The sequence below is a fragment of the Dryobates pubescens genome, chromosome 3 (genome assembly GCF_014839835.1).
Source record: "Dryobates pubescens isolate bDryPub1 chromosome 3, bDryPub1.pri, whole genome shotgun sequence".
Taxonomy (NCBI): domain Eukaryota; kingdom Metazoa; phylum Chordata; class Aves; order Piciformes; family Picidae; genus Dryobates; species Dryobates pubescens.
The window spans coordinates 3,303,083-3,326,810 of NC_071614.1; the positions used below are offsets into that span (position 1 = coordinate 3,303,083).

The window sequence follows — 23,728 nt, forward strand, 5'->3', positions numbered from 1 at the left end:
CAGCAAGGAGAATATTATTCAAATTCCAACTGCTCGAGCATATTTCAGAGCTCTGATGTTGTGCTGTCAGTGGTGTCCTCATTTGACATTGCTGCAAGTGCATTGGACATTTTGCTGTTCTGTGGGCAGTGCAAATCCTTTGGACATGTAAAATTGCTTCTTGAAGTATATGGCAGATGTAGTCTTCCCAGCCCATCACCTTGCAATTATGGTTCATATAAAACCTAAAGGTCATAGCTAGTAAGGCTGACATTGCCTTAGTGCCATTAGCAGAGCAATTTGTAATCAGAGAGTTTTCAGGCCCCCAAAATATCTGTTACACTCCCTGTCTTGTAATACAGTTGAACAGCTAAAGGAATTTGAGTCTTTTAAGACTGCAGTGAATAGACATGGAAAAGTTTCAACTGCTTGCTTTTGTGAGACCTCATGTCTTATATTCTTTCTGAAACTATTGTGAGATAGTCAGAAATTTTCCAGGGATCAGAACAAGCTCTGCACCATGAGGGTGCTGGAACACTGCATCAGGTTGTCCAGGGAGGTAGTTGAGGCCCCATCCCTGGGGACATTCAAGGTCAGGCTGGACAAGGCTCTGAGCAACCTGATCTAGTGGAGCACGTCCCTGCTGACTGCTGGGGCTTTGGGTTAAATGACCTTTGGAGATCCCTTCCAGCCAAAACCATTCTATGATTCAGTGAATAAACACATGTATTTATAAAACAATTGTTTAATCTGATGATAACACCAATCAGGCCATCATCTGTTCTAGCAAGGAAACCAACTATCTGCTGCAGCTGAAAATGTAGAGCAAACTATATTTAAGTTAATGCCATGAATTCAATTTGAGGCTAAATCAAGCTTTACATTCAGCAGTGCAAAAACCAAGAGATGCTCTCACATAGTTACTGCCAAAAATGACAGAAATGTCTTGAGCTTGAGTGAAGCCAGATTTTGATTTGGAGAGGAACAGTGTGTGTGTTTGAAGTGAGCTAATAAAACTAGATTTCACTATTAGCCCAGTGCTTCCATTTGGGGAATTAAAACACTTGTATCAAATTAAAGTTGCATATCCTCTATCACATGTACCCAGGTTACATTCATAAAACATCCATTTTCACTTACAGACCCTGAATGAATCCATGACAATCCCCTATAGATGATGACAAAATGTATATTTAGATTTGAAGATGTTCTTCTGAGCCACCTCAGCTAATTATAGATGACAACCCATGGCTTACTCCTTTGTTCTGAAACATCAAGAATGTGTCAAAAAGCTTTCTGAACTCTCCAGAGTCCCAGATGTTGTTATTGCAATAGGTGACTGGAATTAACAAAATATGAGACGTCATTTGCTAAGAGCCTCCTGTGACTTAGGTAGGAAGGCAGCTGTGCTGCAGATATTCATGTGAGTTCTCTGCCAGAGTGGAGAGAGTTAAGTCAAAGGAATCTCCAAAGGAGTTGAAGAGCGAAGCAGGAAAGAGAAAATGCTGCTGGAGAGAAGTTATTCTCTCATAAACAGCTTCCCAGGACTATTAATAAAATGGCCAAGCCCACGTAGGCAGCAGAAGAGACTCTTCTCAAGGACAGGCTTGGGGTTGGAAGTGACCTAAAATGTCAAAAACGTTAAAACCAGAAAGGATTATGTGAACACAGAAAAGCTGAGAGAAGGAATAAACAATTCAAGATGTTCCTTCCACCAAAGAGACAGCAAAGACAGCAGATGCAAACTTAAGCTTAGGTAAGCTTTGTAGGAGCAGCATAAATATTCAGCCAATTTCCTTCTATCTGCCTCTTTAATGTCACACTACTGAAGAGAACTCATTTAAAGCTGAGTCAGGCCTGCTGAAGTTTGACCACAGCCTGGACCTTCCTGGTACCAGCTGACACAATCACTGCTGTTACCTCAATGTAACCTTCATTCTGGTCAGAGAGTCCGAGAATGGCTGAATTCCTCAGCGTGGCTCAAGGATGGACAGCAGTGTCCAGGTGTGCACAGGGCCCCAGCACCAAAAGGGCTGGTGAGGCAACTGTGTCAGCTTCTGACACACATTCACGTGAAACCTGAGTTGAATTAGAACTCCTTTCCAGGCTTCGCAATGCTCACATAAGACATGTTCCTTGGCTGTGCAGGGGGGATGACAAAGCTCTCCTCCTGGCTTAAAGGGAAGCACCTGTTTCTCATTTAGAAGCAAGCTGCATTATAACCAGTTTGCCTGTGTGAAAAAGAAAATCTTCTGTGGCTGGAATAGGTTGTGTTTGTTTACCCACAAGTAAAGCTGTTTGCATTGACAGAAAGTTTCTGCTGGCTGTATTAGCCATGAGGCTCATCTCCTAGCTCTTGAGGAGATGCTCTTCTCAGCATGCATTTAAAGGGACATTTAGTCATCCAGCAGGACCAAGAACATTTACTGAAAGTTCTGAGTATGCTCAATGTATTTACTGAATATATTTACTGACTATTTGATTAGGAAGGAGATCTTAGTTGTTGATGTTAACAAAACATTTTGAGACTGGCTGGTCTGTAATGACTGAAAATACATTGCTCCAACTGAAAGGCTTTGATCTTTAACTTATTTTGTGAAATCAGTAGAATAAGAAATAGAAAGGGGTAAGGAAAAGATAGCTTTTTGTTTTCTCTGTAGTTAGAAGGTCCATGGTTTCTTTGAGACCACACTGAGTTTTTTGGTTTACATTCCAAACAGCAGTATCAGCTAAGTGCTGCTTACCAGAATGAAATGCCTGCAAAATATTTCTTTGATTTCCTTATATTATGGTATCATGTGCCACAGTAGATGAAGCTGAATACAAAGCATGCATGCAGGATATTCATAGGTATATCATAGGTCTGCTTGCTGGCAACAAGGCTCTTGGAGTTTCTAGGTATGCTTCTGAAGAAATGCAGGCCAAAAGCAGTGCTCACGGCCTGGCAAGGATTCCCAGCCTCTGCTGCCCAGGTCCTACCTGGATTTCATAAGAAATGAAACGGACATCCAGACATTAACACTGAAGCAGCAGTGTTGGGCTCTGATCCAAATTCCATTTAATTTCATAGGGAGCATTCCTACACTTGAGGTCCAAGTGTGTATTGGCTAATGTAGGTGTATAATACCACTTCCCACCATGAACTAAATGTGATATTCTTTCACCCTCTAGTGGTGGGTCTACACTTCTGAGAGGAATGATCCAAGATTTTCTCACTGCATGTCCAGTGGAAGACCTTGTAGTGGATAGGAGATGGTAACCTTCAGTGTTTAATGGCCAGCGTGTACAGACTGATAGCTTTGGTTTCCACTGTGTGTAACTCTGAGTGAATTGTGTCCTATAGCTTCATTCAAAGACTTAGAGATTTAAATTGCTTACATTGGTTTGGGCAGATTAATTAACTCAGAAGGGGTTTTGTTCAATTATCTGTATGCTCTTCTCCTCGAATAAGGCAAGGGAAAATTGAGTGAATTCCAATCCGCCAGGTTAGGGAACATGACTGTGCATTGGAAGCCTATACTGGCTAATCAAATCCCTTCTTTCTTAGCTCCTAGTTCCTCTCATAGTAAAAGTCCTTTTACAAGACTGTCTGGTGCTGTACTGGACATGTGCAGTGCTCATTCAAATCTGTGAAATCAATAATTGTGCCTGAAATCATAGCGTGACCTATGCAGCACTTGGAATATTTCACAGTAAAGCAACATAACAAGGCCAAGATATCTGACATCACCCATTGGTTTCAGCAGCACTTGCAAAATCTGTGTTTCTGACCCAGCTGCAGGAAAAGCTGAAAGTGCAGCATGCTGGAGAATGGCTTTTATTAGGTTCATTCATCAAGATTCCCAGGACCTGATGGTATTGCTGCGTTTTACACTGGCATTGGATGATTTGGCCTTAGATCACTTATGATTTAAAGCAATGGCAAATGATTTAAAGCAATGGCAAATGATTTAAAGCAATGGCAAAATACTTGGTCTGAAAGTGAAGATTTGTGATTTTTCACCAGCTCAGGAGGTAGTGAAAGATACAGAAGATTCAGCGATAGCTTGAGACAGCAGGAACAGTCCCTTTTGATCACTTTGCAGATGCCCTTCTCAGAGGTAGAGCAAGTGTTATTCATCTCTGGCCCAAGGCTGTACTGTTCCTCTTAAAATAATCTGGTATTTGAAGTATTGAATGATACTAGCTCATCTCTCTGTAATTTTATCAGTATGGGCCATGCACCATCCACTTACATGTGAACTCAGAATTACCCAGCAATTAAAGTGCTTCACTGTACCTTTGTTACAGAGGTGTATGGCAGCATCTTTGTAGTCACAGATGAAATATATCTATCAGTATGTCAAATACTGCTGCAAAGGCTTTTTGATACCTCCTCACCAGGAGAAACTCTTAAACCCATTAGCCCTTCAACACTTCAGGAGCAATTATCCCAGCTTGGACCAGCTACATCATGGAAAGTGAGCTGTTCTCATAAGGGGATGAGGAGAACTTCAGGTTTCTCAAGAAGAACACAGTACACAGCTCCTGAAATCTGTAAAGAGCCCCTTCACTAAAGAGGAGTGTTCTGACCATGCTGCTGTTTAGCAAACTTTCTGCATCTCTGAAATGTAGGCAAACCTGCCAATCTTTGTTCCCACACTCACAAGTGTCCTAAAAATACAGCTGAAGAGAGAGGGGGAAAGTATTTCTCCTGTTGTCACATGTTCAGACCTTTAAAAATAATAGCAAAAAAGCTGGCAGATCTGGCACCTGTTTCAGGTTTTGCCATTTACTCTCTGGGGGGGTTTATGCCTGTACTTCAACCCTGCAGATGTGTGCACTACCTGCTGCACACGTGTGCACCCACAGGAGAGCAGAGCCAAGCAGAGCCGTACAGACAGAGATTTGCATCCGCTTTATCTTATTCACCTAACTGTCCTCAGTTTACTGAAGAAAAGAAGCGGGGTTGCCACTGGAACTGCAGCTGAATTTAGGGAGAATGAAGTTATCTTTCTCATCAGGCATCATGAAGCCAGCATCAGGGGGTAGTTGGTGATGGCTCATCCTTCACAAAGAATAGAAAGAGACTTCACTGACCCTGGAGTGCTGAGAGGAACAGGAAACTTACTGTGACTTGTAAACTGAGCAAACATGACATGGAGGTCACAGAATAAGGGCATATATGCATCTTTCAGCCCTTGTTGTGACAAAGTGACTGCTTTCTCCAGAGGGACATTTCTGCCATATTACTTTTTTTTCCAGCATGTTTCACCTTTCACTGACTGTTAATCCCAGGATGACTTAGCTGCAAATTATGATTCCCACCTAGTAGCTCAGGGGAGCTAATTCTTAAGTTATTTTCACCATTTAGTTGAGCACACAGAGTTAGCAGCTCAGAAGGTGGAAGAAAATAAGGGTGTGGAATGTGGAAACCACAATAATGGAAACCAACTGAAATTGAGTTTAAAGCAGCTGAAACAAGTTGTAAACGTTAGGACAAAGAATGCTCAGAAGGTGGAAGAAAACAAGGGCATGGAAACCAACTGAAAATGAGTTTAAAGCAGCTGAAACAAGTTATAGATGTCAGAATAAAGAATATTATTCAAATGAGCATTCCTTAATGGAAGGTTTTTGTTGCTAGCATCTTTAAGGAATCAAGGCAGGCCTCAGCATTTTTCAAAGTCTGTGCATTTGCTAATGTCCTGTGCAATATTCTTCCAGCTTTGGTAAGATGGTGTTTGATTTACCTAGGCATCAGTGTCAAAGTGAGTTTTCAGAACTTTCTGAGTGGGATTAATAAAGGAAGTTTAGCTGAAATTGAAAATATGCAGAATGTTCTTATTTTTCTGAATGTGTGGCTTGTGAAACGTGTTTGGCACAGGTGTGGATAGCATCCCAGCACAGAATGCCTCGAAAAAAAGAAAGGTATTGGCACAAAACTGATCTATTCATTCAATGCAGCAGAACAGCTGTGGATGGGGTTTAGCCTCCCCATCATGTTAGCTGATAAAGCCCTGTTAGCAGTTATCAATGTGTGTGGTAAAGGACACTGAAACTCTTCTGCCTGGTTTGCAGATGGGAAAATGAGACAATGTCAAAGATCATTGCAGACTTGTGCTGGAACTCACCCTTCTGAATCTCTTTTCAACTAGACCATCAAATCCGAGGACAATAGAAGTGGCTGCTTATGTGAATAAATGTGACAGGCTTGGTTGTCTTTGTTGTGTAGGTTATTAGGTCAGTGATGCCAGTTCCAAGTTTGGAAAGAGCAAAATGTCAGGCTACTCCAGGAGACAGAAGAGCTAACTGCTTTATTTTTTTACTTACAGTGTTGAAAACTGTAAGGTAAAAAGGATTAATTCTTTTCCTGGTATAATAATTAAGCTCCATGTTAAGGACAATGTGATGGGCCAGATTTGTGTTTCCCCATGATATGAGTCTTAGACCTCAGGGGGTGGAACAGCAGCATTTTGTAGCTTCTAATTATTGCCTGGTTTTTGTTTTTCTCAACAGAGCTACAGTGAACCTGTGGATGTGAAAGCCTCCCCACAACCTCAGATGATGAATTCAAAGCAGTCAGTGTTCCATGGCCCCACCCAGGCTCACTCTGCGCTGTACCTCGGTTCCCACTACCACCAACAACCAGGAATGAATCCTCACATCACTGCCATGCATGCCAATATCCCCAGGAACATAGCACCCAAGCCCAACAACCAAATGCCAGTGACTGTTTCCATAGCAAACATGGCTGTGTCCCCACCACCTCCTCTTCAGATCAGCCCCCCTCTGCACCAGCATCTCAACATCCAGCAGCACCAACCCATCTCAATGCAGCAGTCCCTTGGAAACCAGCTACCCATGCAGGTCCAGTCTGCTTTACATTCACCTACGATGCAGCAAGTAAGTTTGAGCTTCTCAGTGGTCTGGGGAATTATATTTTTGGGGGGGTTGGGAAAGAAGTCATCCAGAAGTCAGCACAGTGAGCAATGGTATCCTGGGGTGCATCGAGAAAAGTGTGTCCAGCAGGTCTAGGGAGGTTCATCTCCCTCACTGCTCTGCCCTGGTGAGACCACAGCTGGAATACTGTGTCCAGTTTTGGGCTCCCCAGTTCAAGAGAGACAGAGACCTGCTGGAGAGAGATCAACAGAGAGCCACAAGGATGCTTAGGGGACTTGAGTATCTCCCCTATGAAGAGTGACTGAGAGCCCTGGGGCTGTTTAGTCTTGAGAAGTGAAGACTGAGAGGGGATCTGATCAATGTCTGTAAATATCTGAGGGGTGGGTGTCAAGTGGAGGGGGCCAAGCTCTTTTCAGTGGTGCACAATAAGACAAGAAACAACAGGTAAAAGCTTGACCATTTCTCCTCAACATGAGGAGAAACCACTGTACAGTGAGGGTGACAGAGCACTGGGGCAGGCTGCCCAGAGTGGTTGTGGAGTCTCCTCTGGACACATTCAAAACCCACCTGGGTGCATTCCTGTGGGGACTACACTGGGTGATCCTGCTTTGGCAGAGGGGTTGGACTGGATGATCTCTGGAGGTCCTTTCCAACTTCTAATGTACTGTGATGCTGTGAGGAAGGTTTAGAGCCGTGGGTTAGCTTTGATTCTGCAGAGTTCCAAAACTGTAGTAGTATGGTCTGAGGGCTTAGTCTTTCAACAGCAAGAGTAAATGAATGAGTTTATCCAGATGATGGGGAACTTCAGTAGAACTGTTCTTCAGAAGCCCGTCCCTGTCTCCCCTGCCAAATTCAGGAGACACCCTTCAAACAGAGGTGTCCAGAGATATCTATCTGGAATAAGTGAAATGTTACATCTTGGGGAAGCACATTCTTCCAAACAAAAAGCAGGCATGTCTGAAAAAAATGTGCTGTTATCCTTGTGCTGACTGTGACATGGAACAGTTGGAGGGAACATGAAGAAGCACAGGTTGTGTTAGACGTGCTTAAGTGAACACGAGCATGTTAGTTTATGCTGCAGTCATAACTTCCTTTGGCTAGACAGTCCTGGTTTTTTAGCTGGAAATAAGTGTCTGTCCCCAGCATCCCCATATGGTGGCTTTTGGGTTTTCATTGTCAGTCTTTTCAGAGAATCATAGCATTGCAGAATGGTTTGCATTGGAAGGGACCTTTAAAGGTCATCCAGGCCAACTGCCCTGCAGTCAGCAGGGATGTCTTCAACGAGGTCAGCTTGCTCAGAGCCCCACACAACCTGACCTGAGATGGTTCCAGGGATGGGGCTTTTACCACCTGTCTGGGCAACCTCAGCCAGTGTTTCACCGCCCTCAGAGCAAAATAATTCTTTGTTCTCTATTGCCTAAATCTCCCTCTTTTAGTTTAAAACTGTTGGTTAGTTTGACTTAGTTGATTCTCAGTACGGTTCTGGGAGTGCTGAACGAATGCAGGACAGCAATAGCATTGTGACTTTGGGAGGGTTAGGGAAGACAAACTCTGCTGATTTCGTGAGAGAAAAATCTCCTGTTGTACTGGATGAGATCTGAGTATCAGCAATAAGATCTTGCATTGCAAAGAGGCATTAGAATGATTTATTTTTTCTCTTCTGATAGAGTTGCAAGAATCCACACAATTTGTACCCAGCAGACTTGTCAGTTCTGGTTGATAATCCATAGTCATGAACTTGCTGCATGTTTTGAATATCTCTATGAAATCACCATTGTTAACAAGGCATTTGCATTTGCTTTTCCAAGCCAGAAACATTTCATCTCAAGACTGGTCTTTAGAGATGGAAATGACTGAAAACAAAACATAGCCTCTAGCTGGGAGAACACTTCAACAGGGAAAGAACTTTTCCAAGGCATGCCAAAAAATAAAGAGTTGAAAGCACCCTGGCCTGATAAATGTAGTTGTTCAGCAGGTAAACCAAAGAGTGCTCAGATGGTCTGACCTTTTTCAGAGACTTTGATCTTAGTCTCAAGAGGTATTTGGAGTAATCAGACAGGGAGGAAATTTTGTAAAGTGTTTGCAACTTTTCCTCAGTGTAGTTTGTTTTTCACAATCAGAATAAACAGACTCAGGAGACTTGTGACCACACAAATGTGGAGTCTTTTACTGTTGTGTGCTCCTGAAAGTTCTCCTGTTGGTTAGAAACACACTGTCCTGGCTTGAGTGTTCTGGAAGAGCTCATGGTCAAGTCTCAAACAAACTCAGCTATTGCCCCGAGCCTGGGCAGCTAGAATAGAGTAAAAGAAGTCCTAGACCAGTGAGCTGGCAGGGTCTGTCAGGAGATCTTTAGTCTGATGTAATCCTGGTTGAACCTGAAGGCTCAGAGCAGTGAGAGACAAAGCAATGGGCAGGGACTCAATGCAATTAAATGTTCATCTACCACACATGGAAAACAAGGTTTGGGACAGCAAGCAAGCAGCTTTCAGCTTTGAAATAATTTGTGGCTCCCTAGTGTGATGCTCAGTGCTATTAGGGAATCCCTGCTCTCTACTGATCCCCTGCTTTAGCACTGTGGCTCTAGATTTGATCATTCGTTTTCTCCAGCAGAGAGAGGATAGCTTATTATCAGAGATCATTTTGTAGTTTGTCTGAAGGACTGCCAGCTCCAAGAACAGTCACATCGAGATCCAAATTTCAGTCCTGGCAGGCAGGAACAGAGTTCTCTAAAATCACTGTGCATAAAATCCACAAACCTGTGCCTAACTTTGAGGAGGGACTGATAAGAAGTGCTGACCTGGGGAGAAAGTTCTGCCAAGAACTGATCTTCATCAGCTCCTTGGGGAACAGCATGTCCTCTTCCTCTTCCAGCAGTCCTTGCTGCACATGTGCAGCTGCCAGACCAAGAGGGACTGCCAGATGGAGACAGGTGGTCTCCTCTAGGAGTCCCCAAAAGCTACAGAATGTCAGGGGTGGAAGGGACCTCAAGGATCATCTGAGTTCCAAACCCCCTGCCATGGGCAGGGACCCTCACACTACAGCAGGTTGCTCAGAGCCACATCCAGCCTGGCCTTCAAAACCTCCAGGGATGAGGCTTCCACCACCTCCTTGGGCAACCTCTGCCAGTGTCTCACCACCCTCATGGGGAAGAGCTTCTTCCTGACATCCAAAGCAGAAGCAGAAAATGAATGCATGCCACATTTTTTTTAACTTTATTTTTTAATAATAACTCTGTTCAGTCTGCTTTTAGGTGTTTCTTTCCCTTTAGAAAAGAAATGTATGTAGCAAAATGATTGCATAGCCTGCCAAAAATGTTGGTATATCTACTGGTATATTGTGTGCAGTAAACTCAGGGACCTGCTGTATTTGTCCAGATTTCTCCCTTTCTCTTTTATGGTTAAGCTTTGTCTTAGAATGAGGTCAAGAGAGAGAGAAAAAAAAAATCATTAATATCTGTCAACTTCCTTTATAACCTTAAGGAAAAAATCTTTGTATGATATCACACAGACAGATTTTCAATTTCCTTGTGTAATAAACAGATGCTTTAGGATTTGGATGTAATTTAAAGGTTTAAAATATCACATTGAGATTGATGAATAAATCAGTTGTGAAGACAAAAACATTGATGCCTGTTGAAAATACCTCTCCAGACAGGCAGGAAATGAAATTAGTTCCCAGCAAAGTGTGGAGATGAGGATCACTGTTCAGCGCTGCTGCAGGCTTTTTAGGACTTGCTACAGTGGCACAACGAAACTGCTAGGGCTACAGAAATCTAATTAAAGAGCAAATGTCCCTCCTGACATCGAATTAATCTTTATCAAGTTCCCTATTTTTATTTCAATCTGGAACAAGAAAATGAAATTTAAAATTCCAGGCAGGTTGCAAAACAGTTGGTGATTTTTCTCTTGAGCATTACGATGCAAAAACATTCAGCATTGTTTAATTAGACCTCGGAGCACTCATTTTTCGGAGCGCTTTTTATTTCATCATTGTTTGTTAAGGGCTCGCATAAATAATACACAAATATTTGCTGCCAGCCTCCTTCCACTGCCCAGCTCTGTGTTTCCAGAGGTTTTGCTGCTGCTGAAAAAGCTGAGTTATTGTTTACATCTGAAACATCACCGCCAGCCCTTCATGTTGAATGTAGGTTTCCAAATGCGGCCTTAGCAAGCGCGCTCAGGAAAGCGGAGGGAGGTGAGGGTGAACACGAGAGGCACCAGCAGGACAAGAGCCAGAGTACAATGCACCAAGGAGGAGATGTGAAGAAGCAAATGGCATGTTGCATTTGAAGGAAGCTCTGCTGATGGAGGGGGCCATGCAAAACCTCTCTTGATTAATGGTAGCATGGCTGGCTTCTTAAACCTGCAGAGAAAAACAGCTCTCCACAACATCCCTGTCCTGAGGAAGTCTCTGTGTAAAGAAAGTGATCATAAGGCCCTGGAATTTAAAACTAAGAGTGCTGAGCTCTTAATTCTACCTATTCTGTAGGTGGAGTTTGGCCTGTAGGAGTGGGTTTGCAAACTAATCATCTTGGTTCAAGTTCAGTTTCTGACTGAGCAGCTACACAGCCAGTTAATTTGGGAGGGAATTACACACCCTTGCCCCGGCAGGAGTTTGCTCTGGGTTTTACAGCAGCCATCGATTGCTTTCCTACAGCATTCCCATACTTTTCCCCAATGTAGTTCCAGCTTTACAGGAACATATTGTGCATGTGCGCAGGGGGAACCAGGTACACTGGCCCTGACATTTCAATTGTTCTCCTGGTTTTGAAACACAACATTTGAAACATCCTCTTATCTCAAAAGAGCTAACAATTATTGTGACTTTTCAGCCCGCAGATATTTCAGGGAGCAGGTTAGATGGCTTCTTTGTATCTTCCACTTTTTTTTTCCTTCCCCCTCGTCTCCTTGGTTTCAAAAAGCAAGTTATTCTGTGCTACTTTCACTACATTAGTTAAAAAGCTTTGGTTGAATTTCTGTTTAGTTGAGAGAAAAGTACAAATAAAAGAAGCAGCAGATGGTCCCTTTGTGACTGAATGAAGAAAAAGGGGTTTGAGAACAATATGTGAATAGGTGTAGTCTAGTAAAACAGTCAGCCACCTGCTGCCTGCATCCTTCAAAAAGATTCTGTTGCATATTCTGGGAATTAACAACTTGTGTGTGTCCTTCTATTTAACCTAAATGGAAGCCCAAAGGAGCAAACAGACCTTTTTGCCCCAGTGCTGATTGAGTTGTTCTCTTGGTTTTGAATTGTTTCTTCTCTGTCCCTTCCAGTTCCATCCTGTGACTGTGTAACAGCCAGTGAGGATTTGGCACTGTTTCATTTCTCAGAGCAAAGAAAGGCTTTCAAACTTAGAAAGCACTGAAGTAGTTTTTCATATTGCAAGTTTGATAACCCAACATACACCTGGGGGTTAAAAAGAGAGAGAAGTGTTCCACCATTTCCCAGCACACCATTTGTTTGATTTCAATGCACCCAACCTGTTGCTTGCTTTCCATACATTGTAATGCATTTGCTGTCTCCTCTAGGGATTTACTCTTCAGCCTGATTATCAGAATATCATCAATCCAACATCAACAGCTGCACAAGTTGTTACCCAAGCAATGGAGTATGTTCGTTCAGGGTGCAGAAATCCTCCAGCACAGACTGTGGACTGGAATAATGATTACTGCAGTAATGGGTAAGCAGCCAGTGAATGCCACCTTGTGTTGAGCAACATTCATGACACAAGTGTCTGATGGAGAATTTGGGAGCAGTTTGGTTGCCAGTCTCCCTGCAGTATTTCAGAAGTGCATCTGTGGTGGCCCTGTATTTATTCAGCAGAGCAAGTTCTCAATACATGCACTTGCTAGACATTCTTCACCAGGACACAAGGTCTATCATTTAAAACTCAAAAGATTCGTCCTGTTCAGAGCCTTAAATGTTTCCTGTCAGCTCCTGATACAGGAACCTGGCTCCAAAAAAACATGCTGCAGAGGAGTTGAGGGTTTGAAGGGGCTACTAAGCTTGTGGTAGGGGCCTGGTGCTCCCCCAGGTATGGTGTTTTGTTTGTGGTTACAGCTATGTAATATTTGTGCCATTCCCTTCCACATATCTTGTAGCCCATGCCCCACCCCTGCATCTCACTAATGGGAGCTTTTAAGACTCAAAGTAGCTGTTTGCCCTGGCAGCAAACTCTCCTCAGCAACAGAGCATTTGGAGGAAATAGGTCATGCCATTTGCCTCTCGAGTAGGAGCTAGCAGTCTTGAACTTAGTTTCCTACACCTTGTCCCTATGATTTGACTTGTGATTTCCCAAGGAATGGAAGCTCTCTAAGACAAAGTGTATGCGCTGCAGCTTGCTGCACACCACTATGGTCCTGGGAATGTTCTTGTTATTACCATGGTGATGTGGTACCTCCGTGGTAAACTTGGAATTAATCATAGAATCAATAAGGTTGGAAAAGACCTCAGAGATCATCAAGTCCAACCTGTCACCCAACACCTCACGACTACTAAACCATGGCTTCACGTGCCACATCCAATCCCTATTTGAATACCTCCAGGGATGGTGACTCCACCACCTCCCTGGGCAGCACATTGACATGCAGTTGGCTCGTGAGGATTTTGGGGGGGAAGAACAGCACCAAAAAATTAGAGATAACTGTAAAGAAACCTCAACATTTGTTCTTTTTTTTCTTCTTCCTCTTTGAACAGGGGCATGCAGAGGGACAAAGCACTCTACCTTACCTGAAAATCTGAAACACCTCTCCTTTCCACCGAGGAATGCAGGGAAGTCTTTTCATCATGGATTGCTTTATGCAGTCGAGGCAGTTCTGCATTTTACTAGGAAAATACGAGTTGCTAAGCACTTAGGACTATTTGAGCTTGTGGGTCACCCACTCTGGAAAAACAACAAAACAACAACAAAATAGTCTTGCTTCTTTTCTTTCCCTTTCCTCCACCCCAACCCCCATTTTGATTTTTATTATTATTATTATTATTATTATTGGGTTTTATTCTCTTTCTTTCTCCTTCCACCCCCCCTACCCCCTGAGATCCCGTAACGGACATTACTTTTCTTCTGCCCTGAAGGAAACTTGGACCATTCAGATTCTCTCTCTCTCTTTTTTTTTTTATGTTGGGTTCTTATTTTGCTGTGAAGTGCTGCGCTAGTAACTGCCTTAGCAACTGTAGATGTCTCGGAGAAAAAAAGTCCTGGATTTTTTTCCATTGGTTTTTTCATAATGGGTGTTTATATGAAACTACTAAAGACTTTTTAAATGGCTTGATGTAGCAGTCATAGCAAGTTTGTAAATAGCATCTATGTTACACTCTCCTAGAGTATAAAATGTGAATGTTTTTTGGGGTTTGTTTGGTTTTTTTTTTTTCCCCCCTTGGTTGTTTTTTGTTTTGTTTTGGGGTTGGTTGGTCGGTTGGGGTTTTTTTTGTAGCTACTTGTAATTGAAACTGGCTCGTTCCGGTTGATTGATTTCACAGGAAGGGTTAAATTGGCAAACATTCATATTTTTACTTCATTTTTAAGCAACTGACTAATAGTTCTATATTTTCAAAGGTGGGGGGGGAGGGGGAGAGGGAGGGGAAGTGTTGGGAGAAATAAAAAGTCAAGGATTCCCAGATGATATTAATTAAAACTATTTGGCTTCGTCTCCTGAAATGAACACAGAAAAGTAAGGGGAGGGGTGGGAAGGGGGCAATAAATAACCCCAAATGTTGATAAAGAGCAAACACATTAATTTTGTACTGCCTAAAAAAAAAAAAGAAAGAAAAGAAAAAGCTTTGTTTTTTTAAAGAGAAATCACTTTATGTGTACTGGCTAGTAAATTGTCCTTTCAGTCTCTTTATGTACAAAACTGCCAAATGCTTACCTGATATTTTACTAGATGCAGAAACAGATTGGAGACAGCTAAATTATAACCTGGACATACGGCTATGTATTATTGTTTCTTCATACTGTGTCTGTATTTAATCTTCTTAATTTTTTTTTTTGGGGGGGGGGGGAGGAGGGGGTCCTGGTTTTTGGTTTGGTTTGGTTTTCTTTCTCTTGTTTTCTTTCTTTTGATTTTTTTTTTTTTAATGGAACCTGTTGCGCCTATTTATGAAATAATAAATATAGGTGTTTGTAAGTACAATTTGTTAGCATTTTAAAGAGGTTTCTTTTGATGCTTTAACTTTTTGCTGGCACAAATTGTTCACAACTTGATGTGAATACTTTATTTAGTTTTTACAGTGACTTATGTAACACCAAACCTGCTTGACTGGCAGAAAATGAAGGTAACCAATACTTATTTCTGTATTATTATTATTATTTTTTGGTGTGGTTAAATGAGAGGGGAGGGGGGGGAAAGGTATTTTAAGTAATTCCCTTTTTAGAGCATTGTAGCAGGAAGTTGCCTGAAAACTAAGACTTGAACCAGCAAGACCAGCTGGATAAAAGTGCAGAGTGCTGTTTCTTGAAGCTTCAAGGGTTTGGGTTAATTAGGCAAGTGGAATTAAAAGTTTTGCCAGTGGGATCAAAACTATACCAGTGGAATGAAAATTTTTACTAGTGGAATTCACAATTTTACCAGTGGAATTAAAATATTACCAACAGAATTCAAAATTTTACTAGTGGAATTCCAAATTTTACCAGAGGAATTAAAATTTTACCAAGGGAATTAAATGTTTTGCCAGTGGAATTCCAAATTTTGCTAGTGGAATTAAAACTTTATCAACAGAATTCAAAATTTTACTAGTGGAGTTCAAAATTTTTACCAGAGGAATTTAAATTTCACCAAGGGACATAAAAACTTTATCAGTAGAATTACAAATTTTACCAGTAGAATCAAAACTTTACCAGAGGAATTAAAATTTTACCAGTGGAATTACAAATTTTGCTACTGGAAGTAAAACTTTACCAACAGAATTCAAAATATTACCAGTGGAATTAAAGTATTACCAACAGGATTCAAAATTTTACCAGTGGAACTAAAAATTTTACCAGAGGAATTTAAATTTTGCCAGTGAAATAAAACATTTTACCAGAGGAATTAAAATTTTACCTGGGAAATTAAAAGTTTTACCACTGGAATTACAAATTTTACCAGTGGAATTAAAAATTTTACCAGAGGAATTAAAATATAATCAACAGAATTCAACATTTTACCTGTGGAGTTCAATATTTTACCAAAGGAATTTACATTTTGCCAGTGAAATAAAAAGTTTTACCAGAGGAATTAAAATTTGACCAGGGGAGTTAAAAGTTTTACCACTGGAATTGCAAATTTTGACAGTGGAACTAAAAATTTTACCAGAGAAATTTAAATATAATCAACAGAATTCAAAATTTTACCTGTGAAATTCAATCTTTTACCAGAGGAATTTAAATTTTGCCAGTGAAATAAAATGTTTTACCAGAGGAATTAAAATTTTTGCCAGGGGAATTAAAAGTTTCACCACTGGAATTACAAATTTTACCAGTGGAATTAAAAATGTTTCCAGTGGAATTAAAATACAGTCAACAGAGTTCAAAATTTCACCTGTGGAATTCAATATTTTACCAGTGGTGTTTAAATGTTGCCAGTGAAATAAAAGGGTTTACCAGAGGAATTGAAATGTTACCAGGAGAATTAAAAGTTTTATCCATGGAACTAAAATTTTTACCAGAGAAATTCAAATATAATCAACAGAATTCAAAAGTTTATCTGTGGAATTCAATATTTTACCAGAGGAATTTACCTTTTGCCAGTGAAATAAAAAGTTTTACCTACCAGAGGAATTAAAGTTTTACCAAGGGAATTAAAAGTTTTACCACTGGAATTACAAATTTTGCCAGTGGAATTAAAAACTTTTCCAGTGGAATTAAAATAAAACCAGCAGAGATCAAAATTTTGAGTGTGGAATGAAATATTTTACCAGAGGAATTTAAATTTTGCCAGTGAAATAAAAAGGTTTTACCAGAGGAATTAAAATGTTACCAGGGGAATTAAAAGTTTTACCACTGGAGTTACAAATTTTGCTAGTGGCATTAAAAACTTTTCCAGTGGAATTAAAATATAACCAACAGAGTTCAAAATTTTAAGTGTGGAATGAAATATTTTACCAGAGGAATTTACATTTTGCCAGTGAAATAAAAAGGTTTTACCAGAGGAATTAAAATTTGACCAGGGGAATTAAAAGTTTTACCGCTGGAATTACAAATTTTGCCAGTGGAATTAAAGTTTTACCAACAGAACTCAAAATATTATCAGTGGCATTAAAAATTTTACCAGTGGAGTTAAGATCTTATCAGGGGAATTGAAATATTGTCAGTGGAATTGAAATATTACCCACAGACTTTATCACCAAATGTGCTTCAGCCCTTTTATTGCATGTGCACAAGGTCCTAGGATTTCAGGGAGTGTATTCTGAACACACATCCTAAATTGAAAGGTAAGTTCAAGAGCCACAGGGAAAGGGATTAAAAGAGAAAAGAAAAAATCCTCTAAAAAAAACAAAAAGGGCATTTTGTCAATAGCTTGGAACAGGGACAGGGACAGCTCTGAGAAATCTATTTCTGGAGGATTTCACCCCAGCTGCCTGCCCAGTTAATAGAGAGCTGCCACTGATTTGTGTTTTCTGTGTGAAACAAAGCAAGCAACCCAGATAAAAACGCACATTATGCAATGCCATTGATTTTTATTTTATAAACCAGAAGAGAAACAAAGGCATGCTTGCTCTGGAAGGGTTTCAGGCAGTGTACAAGCAGAATCACTTGGCATGTAATAACTAATAAATAATGCAGATCAGATGTGATTACTCAAATGACTGTAGCTGAGAGCTCTAATTTTCCTGTCTTGAAACTGGATGAGAACTCGTGATTAAATTCACAGTTTATTGTTTGTTTAGTACTTTAGAAATGTACCAGCACTACTAATTACCCAATGTCTTCTATTTATTATATTATAGTAAACTACATTTTCCACTCATATTAATTCTAAAGTGAGAAGATAATTACTGGGGATGAGAGAAATCAGCTTTGGTTTTGACAGGCAGTTTTCCTTTCACAGAAAAAGAGCTGTGTTATCTTCATTTCGGTTTTGGGGCAGGTGTGCAGTCACATAAAGTTGTTAATTTCAGTATCCAAGCAGAGTTCAAAATACAAGAAAACTTTAATGTAAATAATAATAATAATAAAAAAAAATACATCATGAATAAAATACTTATTCTGTATGAACCTCTGGTGTCTCTATCAGTCTTTAAGAAGAGGAAACCTGTGGTGTGTTTATCAGGCAGCATCATAAAATCATAGAATCATAGAATTGTCAGGGTTGGAAGGGACCTCAAGGATCCTCCAGTTCCATCTCCCCTGCCCTGGGCAGGGACACCTCACACTAGAGCAGGTTGCTCAGAGCCACATCCAGTGCTTTGAGTGTGGTTCTGTGCCTGGGCTCCATTTGGATGGGACAGCCCTGCTGGAAGAGCAGCAGCCTTAGCCAGGGTTTTGCTGAAGCCACTCCGTTCCAAAGGAAAGATCCAATTTCAGTGCACAAAGGTCAGCTCTTCTTATCTGGCTTTGGGTAAAAGCGATGGTTGCCCTCCAAGGACGATGTGCTATTTGTTTCCATTTATTGACAGGTACAAATTGTCAATAGATGGAGCCTAGAAGGTTTGGAGCCTTTTCTAAGCAGATGAAACTGCACCTGAGTTCATGAAGATGTGCCCCATCCTTAGGAGACTTAGGCACCACAGTACCACATATTGATCTTAGAAAGACGTTCTTCAGAGAAAGAGAGATTGCCCACTGGAATGGGCTGCCCAGGTAGGTGGTGGGGTCAACATCCCTGGAGGAGTTTAAGGCTGGATGAGGCACTTAGTGCCATGGTCTAGTTGATTAGTTAGGGTTGGGTGATCGGTTGGACTTGATGGTCTTGGAGGATTCTGTGATATACCCAAGTCACTGGTGGTAATTCACCATCTGTCATAACGATGCTAATGAGGAAGCACACAGGGACAAAGCAAACCACACGCTGAAGCAGCACAGCAACAGCGAGTGCGAGTGATAAAGACATCTGTCAAAGTGAGAGAAAGCAAAGGAAATGATCTCTTCCATTGATTGAAATTAATAGTTTTTCATTATTATTTTTTTAAGTGGTAGGCAAGATGCAAGAGTAGAAACATCTGTGCCCTGCAAGGTGTAAATCCCTTTTGCTTCCACCACGGTAAGCAGAGGTTTTGAGAGGAAAGGCTCTCCAAATTTCCTGCTGCTCTCAGGGTGCCCTGTTCTGGTGACACAAGTCCCAGTCTCTCCATCACCAAACTCCCAGAAGTTGGAGCAGAAATCCCATCCAGCTGCTGCCTCTGACTCAAGGAAGCTCTTCACAGGGACCTGCAGTAAGACTTCCACTCCCACATTAAGTAATGCATTCCTGCAGGGCCCCAGCCATGAAGGGGCTTTACCTTTACCAAGAAAGGTAAAGTGTTCCTGCCCACTTCTCCCTCTCGCTAAACACCAGTTCCTGATTCCAGTGGTGTCTCTGCCAAATATTCCCTGCGAGGCTCCTCTGGAAATAGGAAACCCAACAATGAAAAGCTCATTACTGGAAGGTGAAACATGTTCTTACCACCTTGCTCAACCCCCTGAGACTTCATCTCAATCTGGAACACTCCCTCCAAGACTCTCTCTGCCTATTTCTTGTGCTTTAAGCATGGCAGATCCACGGAGATCTCCTGCTGTGCTCTGGGGAAATGGAGTAGGTAAAAAATCCTTATTTTACACTCACTGTGAGAAGCAGACAAAGAGCTGTATGTAACCAACAAAGGAGTTACTCCCTAGAACTCACATTGATAGGTAGATAGAAAAATAAGTATAGATGGTATAGAGAGAGATGATAAGAGATTATAGATAAGATATAGGCTCTAGATATAGGTAAAGCTACAGATGAATAGATATAGGATACAGATGCTGCAGGTATAGGATGTCAGGTAGTGATAGGACTGGGGGGAATGCAGCAAAAATATAAATGGGTAGATTCAGACAGGATGTTAGGAACAAATTCTTCCCCACGAGGGTGGTGAGACACTGGAACAGTTTGCTCAGGGAGGTGGTAGAAGCCTCATCACTGGAGGTTTTGAAGGCCAGGCTGGATGTGGCTCTGAGCATCCGGCTCTAGTGTGAGGTGTCCCTGCCCATGGCAACGGGGTTGGAACTGGCTGATCCTTGAGGTCCCTTCCAACCCTGACAGTTCTGTGATTATAGATAGAGATATACAGGTATAGATATAGAAACATGGATAGCGCTAGAGATGAAAGAGACATAGAGATGCAGATCTATGTATAGATACAGAGATAGATCCAAAGATAGATGATCTAAAGATAGGTAGATATACAGCCATTGCCCTGTTAATTATTTATCTGGTGTCTTCAAGCCCATTTGCATTTAAATAAAATATTATTTAGTGGGTAGAGTGCTGCAGGAGGTGCTGAGCACCTCAGAGAACACAAAGTGCTGCGTGTCAGGTCTCAGAGGCAGCGTTTGCTCTCCTTTGCAGAGTCATGTATTTTATTATTACCCAGCAGCACATTAAATCACCACTCAAATGTAGTTCTTATTCCAGCGACAAGAGGACAAGTGAGAACAATGACTTGTAACATTTCAGAGTCTGTCACAGTTACTGCCTAATTAGAGGAACCCACTAGCAAATGTGCATCTGCATGGATCCTGCCACTGTCATCATTTCACATTCTATTAAGGGCTTGCTGCGATAGACACTTTATAAAGAAATTTTGTTCAGGCTAATACCAAGCTGGCACACATCTAATTGGCCAGCAAACAAAACAGAAGAGGGAAAAGGTGGGGAGGGAGGGGGAGAGAATTTTAAAAAAGAAAGGGAAAAAAAGAAAAGAAAACCTTCCTATTTGGCAAACAAGCTGTGTGCAGAACTCCACAGTACGCTGCGGAGAAGCTCCTTACCCGCTGACAATTGTGTGTTTACAACGAGTCGGAGCATAATTGCTCTGATGGGCTGTCAAGGAAAAGATTAATTTGGCAAAGATTAGTATTGACTTGCTGTTTATTAAGGCTTTTAAACAGCTGTATCTGGCAACATTCCTGTAAGTGCCTGTCATGTCTGAAAATCAGGCTCACACCCGGGTGCTTGCCAGCTGTTGCTAAACAATCTTACCACTCTGAGTATCTTTCTCCAGGCCAAACAGCAAGAGCAAAGTGTTGCCAAATGAGTCTCTCTCGTCCTGTCACTTTTCAGGGGATCTGAGAGCTCAAATGTCAGTTGATGGCTCGATGGCTGAGCTGATAACAGCTGGGTGGGTAGAGAGGTGCTACACCAACCTGTCCCCCGTGCCATGCCGAGGGGAGGGTGCTGCTGTGAGTCACCTCCACACAGAAAACCACAGCCTGCGACTGCCCTGATGCGAAGGGGTGTAAACCCTTTAGCTCTTGCCATCAAAGGTTGGCAGGAGGCAGAACTCCAGAGCGAGTGGTTCGTGCCCCCAGGCTCTGATGGATAAAACCAGCAAGCAAGGAGGGGGTGTGAAAGTCCAGCAGACACCATTAATCTCTGTAAAATGAGCCAACAGTTCCCTCTGTGTTTTCACTTTTTTTTTTTCCCCCTGGACCTCTAATAAACAAAAATCATAAAAGCCAGGCAGACAAAATACCTGGGGTCAGGGGAAACCTGCAAAAGGAAAGATGTCAGCTGTTATTTTTGTTACTTTACTTCAACCATTTCAGCTTGAATTGCAGGCTTTAGCAGCGAGCTCAGAAACAAATAATACCACTGGAAAGAAGGATAAACGGCTGCAGCTGAACGCCAATCCAAATAGCTATGTGTTACAATTAAAGTTGATTTGGCCTTTCCAATAGAAGTCTGATTTTCTGGGATTAATCTCGACCTTTTCAAGTTGCATCAGGCTGAAATAAGTTGTCAGAACAGATGTGAATTTTGTTTGCAGAGGACAATTGTAATCCAGCAGCCCTTAGACCGGCAGCCAGCTGAGCAGCCAGGATGCGGGCGGTGGGGACCCACCGCACACTGCAGGCAGGACCAGAGGACCCACAGCCGTGCCCAGAGGCTGGAAGTTTAGGTCAGAAAATTTCAAAATTGGGAAAAAAGGGCTTCTCCTTTTAACTCTGAATTTACCAAGCAATGTGGTGGATGCACAGCCACTTGGGGGGCAAAAAAACCCCAAAAACAAAAACAAGAAGAAAAAGAAAAGATGTGAGATCAAGGATGGATGCAGCATGGATGCCTTTGTGAAACCAAGGTAAGAACATCTGAGAAGGTTATTTCCATGCACCACTGCTTCACAGAAGGTTGGGCACACATTGGGTAATACAGAAGTCTCTGAGGGCTCAAAGAATCACACACTTTCAGATGCTGCTCTAAACTAGCTTTATAAGAAGGTTTGCCTTACAATCTGCATGGCTCCAGTATAGGGGAAGGGAAGTGAAGGGAAGGGAAAGAATGGAAAAAAAAAAAAAAGGGAGGGGGAAAGGAGAGAGAAAAACCTCTAGAGAATATTGAGGCTTCTCATACATAGAGCTAAACACTTCCCAGCTCTATGCACAGCATATCTGCTGTTCTTTGTGAACCCAAAGAGCTAAGTCTCACTGGAAGCAAAACAGTCCAAAGTCTTTCCAGTATGAGCTGGGGCTGGGAGGCTAGGGCAGCATCCGTGACAATCTTCTCAATGCTGATCAATATCTAAAGGATGGGAGTCAAGAGGATAGGGACAGACCCTTTTCAGTGGTGCTCAGTGATAGGATGAAGAACAGTGAGCACAACCTGGAACACAGGAGGTTCCATCTGAACATGAGCAAAAACTTCTTTGAAGGTGCTGGAGCCTGGGAGCAGGCTGCCCAGGGAGGTTCTCTGGAGAGATTCCAAACCCAGCTGAACATTGTGATCCTGGGCAAGCTGCTGTGGGTGCCCTGCCTTATCTGGGGTGTTGGACTGGATGATCTCCAGAGGTGCCTTCCAATCCCCATCACCCTGTGATTCTGTGATGTAAGACTCCTGCAGACACAAAGCCTACAGGTCCCTTTTATAATCCTGGCTTTCTTCACAATGAAACACCTGGATCCGTGTTTATGCTCTCAGCACAGCTGGATTGCTAAACACAGAAGATGCAAGAGGGTTGTTTCCTGCTGTCTGTGTGGCACAGCTTCTATAGCAACATGAAGTTCCAAAGTTCATTCAAAAACATCTCATCAGCTGAATAAAAAAGGCTGTCTGATGCCCTAATTAGTAGAGTAAGCCTTCATGTTTTGATAGCTACTTCTGCTCAGAGTTTGGAAATAATGAGCTGAGCCCCTCCACTCCTCTGGCACAGAAGCAGGTGCTACAGGGTTTTGTTAAGGAGATGAATATGAAAGAGGGTAAGGGATGTGCCCAGAGACACAGAGTAATTTAGAGGAGGAGTAGCTGAGATCTGAGAGTTTTTAACCCCAGTCTCTGCTTTAGTCATAACTGAAGTCCCACAACTGCAAGGCAGAGCTCAGATCCCCGAGGACAGCTTTAACTCAGGTGAGGTTGTACAAACTGTGGATAGCAGGAGGTCTTCAGGTTTTATTTGTCTTTAGGATTGTCTTTTAAGTCATATAGCTGAGTGCTGTTTTCAAACTTAACTGTGAGCTAATGTCACAAAGATAAAAGTAATGAGAGATGCCTGAGTCTCACATTGCTGGCATTTTGGATTAAAATTTCAAAGCTTTTATGAGACTGGAATCTTGACTCTGCTGTTCATACCCCTCAAACATCTTTATTTCTCTTCTCCCTGGAACCCAGCAAAACTCTCTTTACCTATTGGACTTTATCAGCTTTACCCACAGCACCATACACATACATCTCTCTGCGTGGAGGGGAGGCTTGTAGGACCTACGAGGAGAGAATCC

At 41.9% G+C, this 23,728-nt stretch overlaps 1 protein-coding gene across 2 annotated transcripts in view; it reads left to right on the forward strand.

The window, feature by feature from the left end:
* Window positions 1-13,955, forward strand: part of TOX (thymocyte selection associated high mobility group box) — a 208,434-nt gene extending 194,479 nt beyond the window's left edge. For both annotated transcript variants that reach the window (XM_009904102.2, XM_054179297.1), the window contains 3 exons: window positions 6,475-6,861; window positions 12,387-12,538; window positions 13,555-13,955. In XM_009904102.2, the coding sequence (XP_009902404.1) occupies window positions 6,475-6,861; window positions 12,387-12,538; window positions 13,555-13,591 (576 nt within the window). In that variant the 3' untranslated portion in view covers window positions 13,592-13,955. The remainder of the gene's footprint in view (window positions 1-6,474; window positions 6,862-12,386; window positions 12,539-13,554) is intronic.
* Window positions 13,956-23,728: the final 9,773 nt, after the last annotated feature.